Raw genomic sequence first — 17,326 nt, forward strand, 5'->3', positions numbered from 1 at the left:
ATGTGCACATTTTTAAGATCTAATTTTAATGCTCTTAGAAGGGAAACTGTACTTTTTTGTGGAATTTTGCATATTGTTTACAATCATTATGAGACATTAACACATACAGTACAAACCAAAAGTTTGGACACCCTCTCCTCATTCAATGTGTTTCTTTTATTTTCATGACTATTTACATTGTAGATTGTCACATCAAAACTATGAATGAACATATGTAGAGTTATGTACTTAACAATAAAAAAGGCGAAATAACTGAAAACATGTTTTATATTGTAGTTTCTTCAAAATAGCCACCCTTTGCTCTGATTACTGCTTTGCACACTCTTGGCATTCTCTCCATGAGCTTCAAGCACACCTGTGAAGTGAAAACCATTTCAAGAGACTACCCCTTGAAGCTAATGGAGAGAATGCCAAGAGTGTGCAAAGCAGTAATCAGAACAAAGGGTGGCTAATTTGAACAAACTACAATATAAAACATGTTTTAGTTATTTCACCTTTTTTTGTTAAGTACATAACTCCACATGTGTTCATTCACAGTTTTGATGTGACAATCTACAATGTAAATAGTCATGAAAATAAAGAAAACAGATTGATTGAGGAGAAAGTGTGAACAAACGTTTGTTGTGATTTTTTTTATATATAAAATGTCGTAACAGACAGGTTCATAACATTAGGCCCTTTTCCACCGCAGGAACTTTCCCATTTACCCAAACACATAAAGTTCCCCCTGTGTTTCCACCAAAAACTACCTGGGTAGTTGTAGTTCTTCAGGTATCTTTCAGGCTGAGGAACACTGATTGGTTGAACACAGTTGGGGGCGTTCCTAAAACTTGTTTTTCCCAACACATGACCGCCTTTGCAATACAAGTGGCGTCATGTCAATTTCTTTTGTATTTCTATGACAACAAACTTGACAATGGAGAGAAAGAAGAGCCAAAAGAGCTTTCACATTGCAGGAACTTTTGAGGAGTGTCTGGGTGCTGAAGAATGCTAATCAGTGGAACTACTATGGAGTGTTTTTACTCAGCCGTAATCTTTCAACTCTGTGCAGTTTATTAGTTTTTATAAACTTATTTTTGTTACGAGAAGTTAGGGTAAAGTTAAAGTACCAATGATAGTCACACACACACACCAAGTGTGGTGAGATTATTCTCTGCATTTGACCCGTCCCATTGTTCCACCCCCTGGGAGGTGAGGGGTGCAGGGAGCAGCAGCGGTGGCTGCGCCTGGGAGTCATTTTGGTGATTTAACCCCCAATTCCAAGCCATGATGCTTAGAAGTGGATGGACTCTTTTAAACGTATGAAGCTGGACTCAAAGCGGTGACCTTAGGTGCTTACCACTGTGACTTCATTAGACAAATGTGAAAAAGAAGGCGGCACACGAGTGGAACAAAGGTAAATAACATACAATTTTAACTATTTACTTTGTTACATGTTATAAAAGTAGTCAGTGACATTCTATTAGTGTAGCTACTAGCCTCAAACAGAGTGAACAGAATGCTAAGGCTAACAAGCTAATGTGTTTGTGTTGCCGGCGTGAGTTAAACACTGACATTTATTATTTATATATTGTTATTTACAGTTGAAATGGACCAAAAGGAGTGAAGTGAATTGAATTATATTTATATAGCGCTTTTTCTCTTGTGACTCAAAGCGCTTTACATAGTGAAACCCAATATCTAAGTTACAATCAAACCAGTGTGGGTGGCACTGGAAGCAGGTGGGTAAAGTGTCTTGCCCAAGGACACAACGGCATTGACTAAGATGGCGGAAGCGGGAATCGAACTTGCAACCCTCAAGTTGCTGGCACGGCCACTCTACCAACCGAGCTAAACCACCCCCCAAAAAGGAATCACCGTACCCTTATAAATTCATTATTTACCGAGATGATGACTTTTTGACATTGACTTTTTATGAACAATACAATACACTTTATTTTTCAATCGTATTGTTTTGGATATGATTGCTTTGTGTTTCAATTCCCTATTTTTTTGTAAAATTACTGTGACCTCATATTTTCTGTTTATGTTAAATTAAAGTAGCAATGATTGTCACACACACACACACTAGGTGTGGTGAAATGCGTCCTCTGCATTTGACCCATCACCCTTGATCACCCCCTGGGAGGTGAGGGGAGCAGTGAGCAGCAGCCGCGCCCGGGAATAATTTTTGGTGATTTAACCCCCAATTCCCACCCTTGATGCTGAGTGCCAAGCAGGGAGGTAATGGCTCTCATTTTTATAGTCTTTGGTATGACTCGGTCGGTGTTGGAACTCACAACCTACCCATCTCAGGGCAGACACTCTAACCACTAGGCCACTAATTAGGTTTATTTACATGATCAGTATAGAAATATACTAAAACACTCCTTCATAAGTCATCAGCCTGATTTTCAAAAACTACCCTGAACTGTGCAACACGGTGGAAACACAAACCACACACTTTTTCAGGAACCTTTAGATCCAGGAACCAAAAGTGGGGGAAAAGGGCCTCATATGTAATATGTACAATTTTTAGCTTATTTTGGTCATTTTACGCTGAGTTGGAACTGATTTTCTCACCACATTTACTGTTTTTTCCGTTTCCATAGCAGCGCACTTCCGCAAAAAAATGCATAAAATTTCGCCACACCGAGTGTGTGTGTGACAATCATGAGTACTTGAACTTTAAGTGTGTCTGGATACTTTAGACCAGTGGTCCCCAACCTTTTTGTAGCTGCGGAACGACCGGTCAATGCTTGAAAATTTGTACCATGAACCGGGGAGGAGGGAGGTTCTGGTCTTTTTTTTGTTGTTGTTTTGTTTTTGTCTTAAAGAAATACAATCATGTGTGCTTACGGGCTGTATTCCTGCAGACTGTATTGATATTTAATGTATTTATTGTGTTTTTTATGTTGATTTAATAAAAATAAAAATAAAATTAAATAATTATTATCTTTTTTTATTTCTTGTGCGGCCCTGTACCAATCGGTCCAGGGACCGGTACTGGGCCGCGGCCCGGTGGTTGGGGACCACTGCTTTAGACTACACAGTTTATTTCAGTGTGTGTGTTGGGCATCTGTACTTACGGCACAGGTGCAGTGATGGTCTCCCTGAAAGACACTTTAGGTTTTCCCATCACACAGGGACAGTTGTATTCTCTCTCCATCCTCTAAAACACCAAACAGAACACAAGACAGACTTCAAAGACATTCTAAAAACAAAAGAAAAGTCATCTTCAAATCGCTCCACATCCTCCACTCTTCATTAGTCTTACCGTACTTAACCTACTGTGTGGAAGTCTGGGGTAATAATTACAAAAGCTCGTTAAAGTCAATAAGTATACTTCAGAAAAGAGCTGTACGCATCATCAACAAGGTTGGATATCTGGAACAAACTCATTCATTATTCTTACAGTCAAAAATATTGAAATGTAATGATATTATTTTTGTATCAAACTGCACAAATAATGTACGAAGCCAAAATAAATAAACTCCCAGGAAGCATTAAAAAAATTGTTCAGCACAGGAAAGGGGGATTATAATTTAAAGGGGAACATTATCAGCAGACCTATGTAAGCGTCAATATATACCTTGATGGTGCAGAACAAAGACCATCTATTTTTTTAACCGATTTCCGAACTCTAAATGGGTGAATTTTGGCGAATTAAACGCCTTTCTGTTCATTGCGCTGGAGGCGATGACGTCAGAATATGACGTCGCCGAGGTAACACACCCACCATTTTAATTTTCAACACATTACAAACACCGGGTCTCAGCTCTGTTATTTTCCGTTTTTTTGACTATTTTTTGGAACCTCGGAGACATCATGCCTCGTCGGTGTGTTGTCGGAGGGTGTAACGACACTAACAGGGAGGGATTCAAGTTGCACCACTGGCAAGAAATCTGCCGCCAGACCCCCATTGAATGTGCCAGAGTGTCTCCACATTTGACCGGCGATGCTAAGACAGACATGGCACAGAGATGTATGGATAACCTGCAGATGCATTTGCAACTATATTACGTTTCCTTCCACCCACTTTTAATGCGAAAAAAACACTTACCAATCGACGGATTTAAGTTGCTCCAGTGTCACAAGATGCGAAAGTCCTGATCGTTTGGTCCGCACATTTTACCGGCGATGCTAACGCAGCTATTCGGCCATGCTATGGCTATGAATAGCGTCAATAGCTATTCGCTCAATAGCTTCAGTTTCTTCTTCAATACTTTCATACTCCAACCATCTGTTTCAATACATGTGTAATCTGTTGAATCGCTTAAACCGCTGAAATCCGAGTTTGAATCCGAGCTAATGTCGCTATATCTTGCTGTGGTATTCCCATTGTTTGTTTAGATTGGCAGCACTGTGTGACGTCACAGGGAAATGGCCAGTGTCTTCGCAGAGAGCGAAAATAAGGCACTTTAAAGCTTTATTTAGGGATATTCCGGGACCGGTAAAATTTTGAAAAAAAATTCAAAAAATACAACAAGCCACTGGGAACTGATTTTTATTGTTTTTAACCCTTTTGAAACTTTGATAATGTTCCCCTTTAAGGGGGAATTTTTATTACAAAATGCTTACTTAAAGAACTAACATTAAAAGCTTTTGTATTTCAATTTGTGGTGTGAAACTATGGAATGGTTTGAATGTGGAGTTAAAGCAACTTCCAAACATTAAGCAGTCTGAAAAGAAGTTTAGGTCCATGGTATTCCAGAGGTACAGAGATGAAGAAGGGCTTTGATATGTTGTTGTTTGTGTTACAGAAGAGTGTGGGGCTGCCCATTGAGGCTGTGGTGCTGCTGTGGTGGCTGTGATACCATTTCCATGATCACTAGTGGTAATGGTGTGGCTATGTATGTGTGTAGTGTGCATATCTATGTATATATTTATCATGTATGTATGTATATACAAGTTCATTAAGTTTGTACATAGAGTGAACAGGTAGTTTTAGCTCAGATTAATTTGATTTAAAGAAAAGGGGTGGGATTAAATAAGTGTAAACTTCTTCTCACTCCTTTTCAAATACCGTATTTCCTTGAATTGCCGCCAGGGCGCTAATTAATTTAAAACCTCTTCTCACTCCGGCACTTACCAAAGGCATGCGGTAAATTTAGGCCTGCACTTAGAAATTTGAGTGTGATGTAAGGATACCATCATGAAAAGCACATTTAATAAAAAAAACGTTATTATGGTCTTACCTTTACTTATAAATGAAGTCCATGCGCAGCTCCTTCTGATCAAAAGCACCGATAACTTGTTTATAGAAGTCTTCCTTATCTTTCTTCAGTTTTAAAAGTCTCTCTGTCTCGATGGAGATCTTCCTTTATTACCTCCTGCTTCCATTGAAAGTCCAGTTTAGAAAACGGTTTTATTTTAGATATGTAATCCTCCATGTTAAAAGTGCAGGCCAGAGGAAAAAATAAACGATGGCTGCTCACTCTTGCTGCTTGTTGTCACTTCTTCTGCAGCCGAGTAGTCGCAAGAAGGATCATTAGCGCCCTCTACCACCAGGAGGCGGGAGTCATTTAATGACTCATATTTGACACACGCAGCTACGGTATATTAATGAAACATAGCTGCTTACTGTTCTTTTTAGCATATTCAATAGCTTGGACCTTAAATCCTACTGAATAGCTCTTAATCTTCTTCCCTTTATGCGATTTCAAATGATTGAAATCAGCCTCCTCCATTTTGAAAATGATGACAGGTGAAGTGTCACTCGTGACGTGACGAGTTTGACCCGGCGGAAATTCTAGGCATATGCTAATTATTTGGCGAAACGAGTTTGACCCGGCGGAAATTCTAGGCATGCGCTACTAAAAATAATATTTTGAGAAACGAGTTTGACCCGGCGTTAATCCTGAACCGGCGGTAATCCTAAGCATGCGCTAATTATTTTGCGAAACGAGTTTGACCCGGCAGTAATTCTAGGCAGGCGCATACTGTATACCCGGCGGCAATTCAAGGAAATACGGTATGTAAAAAAAAAAAAAATACAAATAAAAAAAGTCCAATGCTCATTTGTTTTCGTTTTGTTATAATGGCTGTTAAGGCCACAGCACTGTATTGATCAGGATCAGGCTTGCTCTTGTTTTTTTGCATATTTGAAAAAAAAAGATATCAATCAATGAAAGTGAACATCTATTTATTTACCTGGGAGTAGATCTCCAAGTGCAGCTCTCCCATGCCCGAGATGATGGTCTCTTTACTCTCCGGGTCAAAAAGAACACGGAATGTTGGATCTTCCCGGGTAAAACGGCTGATGCCTTTAGAGAATTTATCCAAGTCGTTCTGGTTCCAAAGAAATTGAATTAAGAAATCTTTCTTGACCAAATAAGAGAAGTACCTCTTTTTTTCACCTTGTTGGCTGGCTTCATGGACATAGAAATGACCGGATCTGGGATGTGTATTGATTCCTGTGAAGGAAACAAGAAGAAGAAATGAGAAAAGCAACTTCATGTGTGCTACATACCTCAGATCCAAAAGGAGTTACCATAGAGAGGCTTTGGCTGGTCTTGGCAGTGAAAGTGTCTCCGCTGGCACAGTCGATACCAAACAGAGCACAGATATCACCTGCATACACTTCCTCCACATCCTGCAAGACATTCATGCAACATCTTATTTATCACCTATATTATTTATAGTTGATATCCATCATCTATATTTATAATTCATGTTGCCGTTTTTTGTTCTCATGTTAAAAGTGTTTCATTAAAAATACAAGCATTTTAACATATACATTCCTTTCTTTCATGATGACAAAAATATAAGTTGGTTGGAATCAGACAGGATTCACAGTCGTGATGATAACTTCCACATTTTCAAATTTACATTGTGGAAAAAAGTCCTCCTTTCTGTAAAATACCACATAATAGTGGTTGTTTTTTTGCATCTTATTTGTCCAGCTTCCATACTACTTTTTATACACTTTACAAAAAATACCAAAGCGTTCGACTGACACACCCTCCACCATCGATGTAATGGCCACACCTGCTGTAACGTATTGTTTTTTGGGCCTCCCTATGTCCAGCATTCAAAGATTACAGTTGGTACAAAATGTGGATGTTAGACTTTTGACAAGAACGAGAAAGTTTGATCATATTACGCCAATCCTGTATATACCTTTATATACATATATATATACAGTGGTAAACATGCCCTTTCCCAACTACTTTGGCACGTGTTGCAGCCATGAAATTCCAAGTTAATTAATATTTGCAGAACAAAAATAAAGTTTATGAGTTTGAACATCAAATATCTTGTCTTTGTAGTGCATTCAACTGAATATGGGTTGAAAAGCCTTCCTTACCTCCAACTGATCGGCATGTAGGCGCACCAGCCTCTGCACACGCACTTTCTTGTTTGTGCGGGTGTTGTAGATGTACTCTCCCTTCTTTAAGCATCCCTGGTACACCCTCATGTACGTCAGCTGACCGAATCGACCCGCCTGTTGTGAGGAGAACAAACCACGGACGACAGCGTGTGAAGAACAATAGAAAGAAGGCGAGTGTGTAAAGCTGAACACGTTTGAAGTACACACCTCCAGTTTGAAGGCTAGACTGATAAAGAGGTTTGAGGAGTCTCTTTTCGGGTCCAACTGGATTCTTGATGTCTCACTGGAATCTCTTAGTTAACGTGAATAAAAACAGTGTATAGTCAGAATAAGCATACACCTGCCATCAAAGACATAAGCCCAAACTTACTCATTATTGAGGGTAGCATAGTTGTTGACCTCGGTGGGGTTGGGCAGGAAATCGAGAACCGCGTCCAACAGAGGCTGAACACCTTTGTTCTTCAGCGCCGTGCCCACCAGCACTGGCGAGAAGAGACGCTGCACTGTGGCCCGGCGGATTGCAGCCTAAGGTGCCAGTAAAGCCATGATTGAATCAAATGTGACAGCGGGATGTTTTTTTTCTTTTACCTTCAAGTCATCAGTGGTTGGAATTATTTCCTCCAAGAACATCTCCCCTAAGGCTTCATCTGCGTTGGCCACACACTCAAGCAGTTCCTGCCTCCGGTCTGCTGCCTCCACGCGAAAGTCTGCTGGGATCTCGTCATAACGGGTGACTTGACTGCAAAACAAGGATAGTCAGAATATTTGCAGTGTGACAAATCCACATAGTCAAGATGAGAGTACCCTCGTACTTTTAATAGCATTGTGTTTTTTTTTTTTTACAAATTATAGCATGGTGAGACAGCAATTGTGTGATAATGGATACATCCATCCATTTTCTACTGCTTGTCCCGTTCAGGGTCACGTGGGATGCTGGAGTCTATCTCAGCTGCATTTGGGCAGAAGGCGGGGTACACCCTGGACAAGTCACCACCTCATCACAGGGCCAATATAGACAACATTAACACACTAGGGACCATTTAGTGTTGCCAATCAACCTATCCCCAGGTGCATGTCTTTGGAGGTGGGAGGGGCTTATCCCCAGGTGCATGACTTTTGAAGTGGGAGGGGCCTATCCCCAGGTGCATGTCTTTGGAGGTGGGAGGAGGCCGGAGTACCCGGAGGGAACCCACACATTCACGGGGAGAACATGCAAACTCCACACAGAAAGATCCGGAGCTCAGGATCGACATTAGAAGAAGATGTACAACAATGCATTATTATGTAACAAAACCTCCATGATGTATTGACCCATAAAAATGTGAAAGAATGCCCTTTGGATGTGCCTTTTTAACAACCATACCTCCATTTAGTGTGCGTATGGCCAATTTACTACACACATCAACGATAGCATAAATTGCCCTCTAAAAATCCGCTACACCTCCCTGATAACGAAGTATATGTCAGACTACTTCCTTAACGTAAATTACCGCCATAACCACAACACCAGGGGGAGCTCCACAAACCACGTTAAACCCAGATTCCGATCTAACAAAGGTCTTAACTCATTCTTTCTATGCCACATCAATGTGGAATGCACTCCCAGCAGGTGTAAAAGTAAGTGCATCTCTATATTCCTTCAAAAGCGCTCTAAAACAACACCTCCAGGCAACTTCAACACTTTACTAATACCCTCCTCCATTCACATCCCATCTCCCCGGATTATAAACAACTCAAATGTACTTCTAATGTATTTACTTGCTCTTATGCTATGTGAACTGACTATGTTCTCTGCTGGCTGTACATATCCTACTAAGTCACACCTACACTGTTTCAATGTCCACATTTCTCTGTTGATGCAATTGTTGATGACTGAAGTACTGATATCAACCAAAGCTCCTCATTCCACCCCCCGGATTGTAAATAATGTAAATAATTCAATGTATATACTATGATGATTAACTTGTGTGATGACTGTATTATGTTGATAGTATATATTTGTACCATGAATTGATTAACGTGGACCCCGACTTAAACAAGTTGAAAAACTTATTGGGGTGTTACCATTTAGCGGTCAATTGTAGGGAATATGTACTGAACTGTGCAATCTACTAATAAAAGTATCAATCAATCAAAAAAGCATTTTCATTCACCCTTCAGACATGCTACAAAAAGTGCCATGGAGCTGTCTTTTTAAAAATAAATCGTAAAAAATAAAAATTACATTGATAATAATAAACATAAATAAAATAAAGTAAATATATACAGATACATACTTATACACATATAGGGAGTAATCTTTTTTTTTTTTTTTTTTTAAACGGCGTGGCGCAGTGGGAGAGTGGCCGTGCGCAACCCGAGCGTCCCTGGTTCAAATCCCACCTAGTGCCAACCTCGTCACGTCCGTTGTGTCCTGAGCAAGACACTTCACCCTTGCTCCTGATGGGTGCTGGTTGGCGCCTTGCATGGCAGCTCCCTCCATCAGTGTGTGAATGTGTGTGTGAATGGGTAAATGTGGAAGTAGTGTCAAAGCGCTTTGAGTACCTTGAAGGTAGAAAAGCGCTATACAAGTATAACCCATTTATCATTTATCATTTAAACAGTACACTTATCCGAGAGATTTAAGTAAGGCTTGTGGGGCGTGACATAGTTGACCCAGTTTTCCCAGTATGAAGTAAATTTCTCCACGGCGTGGCGCAGTGGAAGAGTGGCCGTGCGGAACCCGAGGGTCCCTGGTTCAATCCCCACCTACTACCAACCTCGTCACGTCCGTTGTGTCCTGAGCAAGACACTTCACCCTTGCTCCTGATGGGTGCTGGTTAGCGCCTTGCATGGCAGCTCCCTCCATCAGTGTGTGAATGTGTGTGTGAATGTGGAAGTGGTGTCAAAGCGCTTTGAGTACCTTGAAGGTAGAAAAGCGCTATACGGGTACAACCCATTTATTATTTATAATTAAAATTAATAAAAGGCAGTTATCTTCTCCATTTTATATTTTTTGCTTATCTAATTGATGTATTTGTAGATGCTACTTTGTTTTTGTTTTTCTCTTTTTCTTTTTGTCTTTTTGGGGGGTGGGTGGTATGATGGGTATATAAACAAAAAATACTTTTGACATTTAGGGCAGAAAACAGCTATATGACGTATGTGAATATGATTTAATGGATAGAAATGTCTGATCCTGGATGTCAATAAATTATATATATATATATATATATATATATATATATATATATATATATTATAAAAAAATTAAAATAAATAAATTAACACAAATTCTGATTTAAAAAAAAAAAAGAAGAAAGAAATAAGTTACCCAAAAGGTCCTTCGAAATACACGCTTCTCTCCTCTACGAGGTCGATGATGCCCCTCATGTTCCCCTCCAGGCCAATGGGGATGTTCACGAAGGCTGCATTCTGGTTCAGTTTGGTTCTAAAGACAGACACAAAGTGTACAAAAACATGAGGCCTTTCTCCACCAAAAGTTCAGTAACTTTAAGTTCCTTCATTTCCGGGAACTTTAAGGTTTTGTATACATGTGTAGTTTGTGTTTCCACCGCATTTGACACTTCAGAGTAGTTTATACATAACAGGCAGATTAGGTACAGAGGAGTGGTCAGGTATATTTTCACCATACTTTCATCCATCCATTTCCTACCGCTTGTGCCTCTCGGGGTCACGGGGGGTGCTGGAGCCTATCCCAGCAGGGTGGTACACCTTGGACAAGTCGCCACCCCATCACAGGGCCAACACAGATAGACAGACGACATTCACACACTAGGACCAATGTGATCCTGTGTAAATAGACAGAAGGTCATATTGGTTTTTCTAAAGCTTAAATAAATAAAATACAAAGCAATAATGTACAAAAAGATATGATTGAAAAACTAAGTGTACGAATTGTACATAAAAAGTCAGGCTTTTGTCCAACAGTCAGAAAAGTTTCAGTAAATGATGAATTTACTCAGGTCCTAATGATCCATTTGAGCTGTAAATAACAATATAAGAAATAAATGTCATTGTTGATCTGACGGCGACGACGACTTTGACAGCATGAAACAAAGTAAGTTGGGAATATTTGTCGTGGTTTACTTTCGTTCCACTCGTTTATTGCCTCTACTATTTCACAATTATCCACAACGAATCAAGTCCCAGGTTCTGGTGAGCACTTGGAGTACAAGTCCGGCTGATTATTTGATATTACTCTGTAAATATGTTTCAAAGATTTTGGCCACTTCTCTTTGCTAAACAACATCACACTAAATAGGCTACTCTTGTTTGAGGGATTTAGTGTGGCACCTTCAGCACAGATGCTACACTTAAGTTCCTGCAAGTCAAACATTCCTTTTGAATGTGAAGTTTTGGAAGCGCACATGTGATGTAGCGTGACAGGGATGAAGACCTTTTAATAAAACATGACGTCACCTCAGCTGCTGCAGAGATCGTCCAGGGTTGGCGCCCAGGCGGTCCAATTTGTTGATGAAGGTGAGGAAGGGCACGTTGTAGCGTTTCATCTGCCGGTTCACCGTCATCGTCTGACACTGGACCCCCCCCACGGCGCAGAGAACCAACACGGCGCCGTCCAGCACTCGCAACGCTCGCTCTACTTCGATGGTGAAGTCCACGTGTCCTGGACATACAAAGTGTGTTATACTGTTGCCACGCCGTGACTATAGCGCGTTGTTACAGATGGAAGTTGGCTGAATGATACATCTGGTGCAACCATTCATTTTGATATAAAGACTGTTTAGTGTACACTTGCCATAAAATCATTTTAATAATTATTAAAAGAAAATTCACCATTTGTTTAGATGTTCTATCAAAAGTGGAGCACACAAGTAAATACAGTACAATTCTTTGAAATGATGCAATCCCCGGTTATGGAGGATGTTCATTCGGTTATTTCATTTTGTAGAAAAAAAAAACCCTAACAGACATAACACAAAACCATAGTCATTTCAAATGGCAACTTTCTGGCTTTAAGAAACTCAAAATACAAATAGAGAATATAAATTGTAGTTGTCCGTAACAGTTCTATTTAAACATCAAGCAGGGTGAAAACAAAATGGAATCAGTCATTTCAAGGTAGGGCTGGGCGATATATCGCGGGTTTGTCTCTGTGCGATATAGAAAATGACTATATGGTGATATTGGAGTATACCTTCTCACGCGGTTGCTTTTAGCTGCTGGCATTACACTACAGGCTCCTCCCACTCCTTCTTGTGTCTCCTTCTCACAGACAGCAAGCACACCTTCTTACACACGTCACATACTGTCTCCTCATACGTCACATACTGTCACCTCATACTGTCACATACTGTCACCTCACACGTCACATACTGTCACCTCATACTGTCACATACTGTCACCTCATACGTCACATACTGTCACCTCATACGTCACATACTGTCACCTCATACGTCACATACTGTCTCCTCATACGTCACATACTGTCACCTCATACGTCACATACTGTCACCTCATACGTCACATACTGTCACCTCATACGTCACATACTGTCACCTCATACGTCACATACTGTCACCTCATACGTCACATACTGTCACCTCATACGTCACATACTGTCACCTCATACGTCACATACTGTCACCTCATACTGTCACATACTGTCTCCTCATACGTCACATACTGTCACCTCATACTGTCACATACTGTCACCTCACACCTCACATACTGTCACCTCACACCTCACATACTGTCACCTCACACGTCACATACTGTCTCCTCATACGTCACATACTGTCACCTCATACGTCACATACTGTCACGTCATACGTCACATACTGTCACCTCATACGTCACATACTGTCACCTCATACGTCACATACTGTCACCTCATACGTCACATACTGTCACCTCATACGTCACATACTGTCACCTCATACGTCACATACTGTCACCTCATACGTCACATACTGTCACCTCATACGTCACATACTGTCACCTCATACGTCACATACTGTCACCTCATACCTCACATACTGTCACCTCATACCTCACATACTGTCACCTCATACGTCACATACTGTCACCTCATACGTCACATACTGTCACCTCATACGTCACATACTGTCACCTCATACGTCACATACTGTCACCTCATACGTCACATACTGTCACCTCATACGTCACATACTGTCACCTCATACGTCACATACTGTCACCTCATACCTCACATACTGTCACCTCATACGTCACATACTGTCACCTCATACCTCACATACTGTCACCTCATACGTCCCATACTGTCACCTCATACGTCACATACTGTCACCTCATACGTCACATACTGTCACCTCATACGTCACATACTGTCACCTCATACGTCACATACTGTCACCTCATACGTCACATACTGTCACCTCATACCTCACATACTGTCACCTCATACCTCACATACTGTCACCTCATACCTCACATACTGTCACCTCATACGTCACATACTGTCACCTCATATGTCACATACTGTCACCTCATACCTCACATACTGTCACCTCATACCTCACATACTGTCACCTCATACGTCACATACTGTCACCTCATACGTCACATACTGTCACCTCATACGTCACATACTGTCACCTCATACGTCACATACTGTCACCTCATACGTCACATACTGTCACCTCATACGTCACATACTGTCACCTCATACGTCACACACTGTCACCTCATACGTCACATACTGTCACCTCACACCTCACATACTGTCACCTCATACGTCACACACTGTCACCTCATACGTCACATACTGTCACCTCATACGTCACATACTGTCACCTCATACCTCACATACTGTCACCTCACACGTCACATACTGTCACATCATACATCACATACATATACGCCCTGGCGGAGCAGAGAGGTAGCGATGTGGGTAATGTTAGCTGTGGTGGTAGTGGTAATACGAGAGAAAGAAGGTGCCAATCTGATAACAAATAAAAGAAGAATTAATTCCCAATAAAAACAGCAAGGGGTCCATCGTCTGGCGGTGGTTTGGCTTCAAGTGGGAATATGTCGAACAGACAACCATAATTTGTCAAGGGTGGGGCAAAAGCGTTGCTACAAAAAGTAGCATTACTGCTAATATGTAGCATCATTTGAAAAGTCACCTACTAGAGAATGAAGAGTGCTTATTCCGCATGTCAACATCTCCGTTCGGTGCCACACCAACAAAATGCCGAGGCAACCATTTCCACATCAACACCGTATGGAAAAAAATGGTCAACAACAGAAGGAGATAATGTCCGCAGGAACCTACCACATAGCGAAGGACATACACTATTTGATTTCCTATTATGCAGCTCATTTTTATTTGACACTTATTGAAATATCTTGTGTGACATCATGCACAAAAGTGCACTTTATTTGTTTTAAACTATTGTAGTGGCGTTCTGTACAAAAAGTGCACTTTAATTTAGTGTTGTTTTGATATGTCATCTTAGTGACATCATGCACAAAAGTGCACTCATAGCTTGTTTTAAAATGTCTCTGACAATCTTGCACTTTCTGTTTTGGAAATGACATGAATGTTTGTGCCACTGTGCCAATAACTGTTTCATAAATACACTTTTAGTTGTGATTTCCCTCTCTGCATGAAAGTTTAAAAGTAGCATATATGAATGCAGTATGACAGGGGTGTCCAAAGTGCGGCCCGGGGGCCATTTGAGGCCCACAGGTCATTCTTTAACGGCCCCACGGCATATTTTAAAAATACAATTGAAAAAAATTAAAAACATAAAAAGTGGTATAAATGAGCAAACAGGTGAAATGTAACAAGAAAATGTTGCAATGCTTTAGTAAAACAAAGCTGCGATGCAGGCTGTTTATTTCTTTAAAAAATAATGAATCAAAATCAATGTCATTTTGAATTATTGACATATTCAAGGCTTCAATTACGTCACATTAAATATTTCACTTTGAGATAATTTTTGAGGAAAATGTTGCATATTTTGTGTTTTGCCATGTAAACTGAGCTTTTTTTAAAGAAGGGTCTAAAACAAACAAACAAACAAAACATAAACAACAATAAAACTTAAAATTGGGAGATATATATGAAGTTGATCTCGAGATTATAGTGCTAAAAGTAAACAATAAAAAAATATATTTATTTTTTAACACTTTAATGAATAGGACACTTTTGAATCCCCAATTATTGTAGTCTGATTTGTTTAAGTGTCATTGCTCAACAAATAATAATTAATCAAAATCAGAAATTAAGGCTCCAATTATTATATAATTTCAAATATTCCACTTAAAAAAGTTATTGGGTGAAAATATTGCCTCTTTTGTGTTTTTTCCATTTTTTTTCCTAATGTTGATCTGGATATTTAAAACTTGAATAATAATAAAAATAATAATACTAAATAATGACACATTTTTTTTTATTTTTTTGGGACCAAAACCCTTGGGGGTCCCAGGTATCATAAGGTAGCATAAATGTATATTTTTTATACATATGATGTATTGGTTTTTAAAAATAAAAAATATGAAAATGCTTTGATTTTTCAGCGTGCGGCCCTCACTGGAACAAGTTTGGACACCCCTGCAGTATGATGAAGAATGTTTGAATGTAGACACATAGAATCATCATACTGCTGTCATTATATGCATCAAGTCTTCATTCAAGGCTAAGGCAACATATCCACATATATATGCTGTATCGTGATATGGCCTAAAAATATCGAGATATTAAAAAAAGACCATATCGCCCAGCCCTACTTTAACTTAACTTAAAAAATAAAAAGTGCATTTCCTCTTCAAGTTGATGTTTGCATAATATGGGACCTTTAGTTGAGTTTGACTAGAAAGATTGGTTTCAGTACCTGGTGTGTCAATGATGTTGATGTTGTGGTTCTTCCACATGGTGTAGGTAGCAGCTGACTGGATGGTAATGCCTCTTTGCCTTTCCAGCTCCATGGAGTCCATTGTGGCTCCAATGCCATCCTTCCCCTTCACCTGTACATACATACATACATACATACATGTATATACAACACAGCCATTACAAACCCATCCATCTACAAATGCCATTTGAGAGCCAACGTTGACCGGAAGTGACGTCAACCTCGTGTATCTCCGCGATTCTCCCGGTGTAGTACAGCACACGCTCGGTCAAGGTGGTCTTCCCCGAGTCGATGTGCGCCGAGATGCCGATGTTGCGAATCATGTGGTTGGGGAGCACCGCCGAGCAGCATGGTCGGCAGCTGTTGACGAGCACCTGGAGGAATCACACACAAACTTACATCTTCACCTCTGGAGGAATCACACATCAACTTACAAAACCCGTTTCCATATGAGTTGGGAAATTGTGTTGGATGTAAATATAAACAGAATACAATGATTTGCAAATCCTTTTCAAGCCATATTCAGTTGAATATGCTACAAAGACAACATATTTGATGTTCAAACTCATAAACATTTTTGTTTGTGTGCAAATAATCATTAACTTTAGAATTTGATGCCAGCAAAGAAAGGGTGGCAATAAATACTGATAAAGTTGAGGAATGCTCATCAAACACTTATATCGAACATCCCACAGGTGTGCAGGCTAATTGGGAACAGGTGGGTGCCATGATTGGCTATAAAAGCAGCTTCCATGAAATGCTCAGTCTTTCACAAACAAGGATGGAGTGAGGGCCACCCCTTTGTAAGGAAAATTGTCGAATAGTTTAAAAACAACATTTCTCAACGAGCTATTGCGAGGAATTTAGGGATTTTACCATCTACGGTCCGTAAAATCATCAAAAGGTTCAGAGAATCTGGAGAAATCACTGCACGTAAGCGATGATATTACAAACCTTTGATCCCTCAGGCAGTACTGCATCAAAAACCGACAGTGTGTAAAGGATATCACCACATGGGCTCAGGAACACTTCATAAAACCACTGTCAGTAACTACAGTTAGTCGCTACTGTGACGTTTGCTGGGCATGGTGCTTCTTCCAGGATGCAGTTCGGGGTCGGACACAGTGTAAAGGTAAGAAATGCTGGTTTA

The 17,326-nt window shown here is 40.2% G+C and overlaps 1 protein-coding gene and 1 long non-coding RNA gene across 2 annotated transcripts in view; one reads left to right on the forward strand and one right to left on the reverse strand.

Moving 5' to 3' along the window:
- Window positions 1–17,326, reverse strand: part of gfm1 (G elongation factor, mitochondrial 1) — a 38,331-nt gene that overhangs the window by 18,636 nt on the left and 2,369 nt on the right. The window contains exons 2-13 of the mRNA XM_061878203.1: window positions 16,398–16,550; window positions 16,156–16,288; window positions 11,735–11,939; window positions 10,626–10,742; window positions 7,901–8,051; window positions 7,683–7,837; window positions 7,520–7,604; window positions 7,289–7,426; window positions 6,473–6,574; window positions 6,339–6,395; window positions 6,133–6,270; window positions 3,069–3,151 (exon numbers count right to left, since the gene is read on the reverse strand). Of these exons, the coding sequence (XP_061734187.1) occupies window positions 3,069–3,151; window positions 6,133–6,270; window positions 6,339–6,395; window positions 6,473–6,574; window positions 7,289–7,426; window positions 7,520–7,604; window positions 7,683–7,837; window positions 7,901–8,051; window positions 10,626–10,742; window positions 11,735–11,939; window positions 16,156–16,288; window positions 16,398–16,550 (1,517 nt within the window). The remainder of the gene's footprint in view (window positions 1–3,068; window positions 3,152–6,132; window positions 6,271–6,338; window positions 6,396–6,472; window positions 6,575–7,288; window positions 7,427–7,519; window positions 7,605–7,682; window positions 7,838–7,900; window positions 8,052–10,625; window positions 10,743–11,734; window positions 11,940–16,155; window positions 16,289–16,397; window positions 16,551–17,326) is intronic.
- Window positions 594–7,234, forward strand: LOC133537248 (uncharacterized). Its single transcript, XR_009802630.1, has 2 exons — window positions 594–1,396; window positions 4,743–7,234. It is a non-coding gene; the product is annotated as an uncharacterized LOC133537248 (long non-coding RNA).

The sequence above is a fragment of the Nerophis ophidion genome, linkage group LG18 (assembly GCF_033978795.1).
Source record: "Nerophis ophidion isolate RoL-2023_Sa linkage group LG18, RoL_Noph_v1.0, whole genome shotgun sequence".
NCBI lineage: Eukaryota > Metazoa > Chordata > Actinopteri > Syngnathiformes > Syngnathidae > Nerophis > Nerophis ophidion.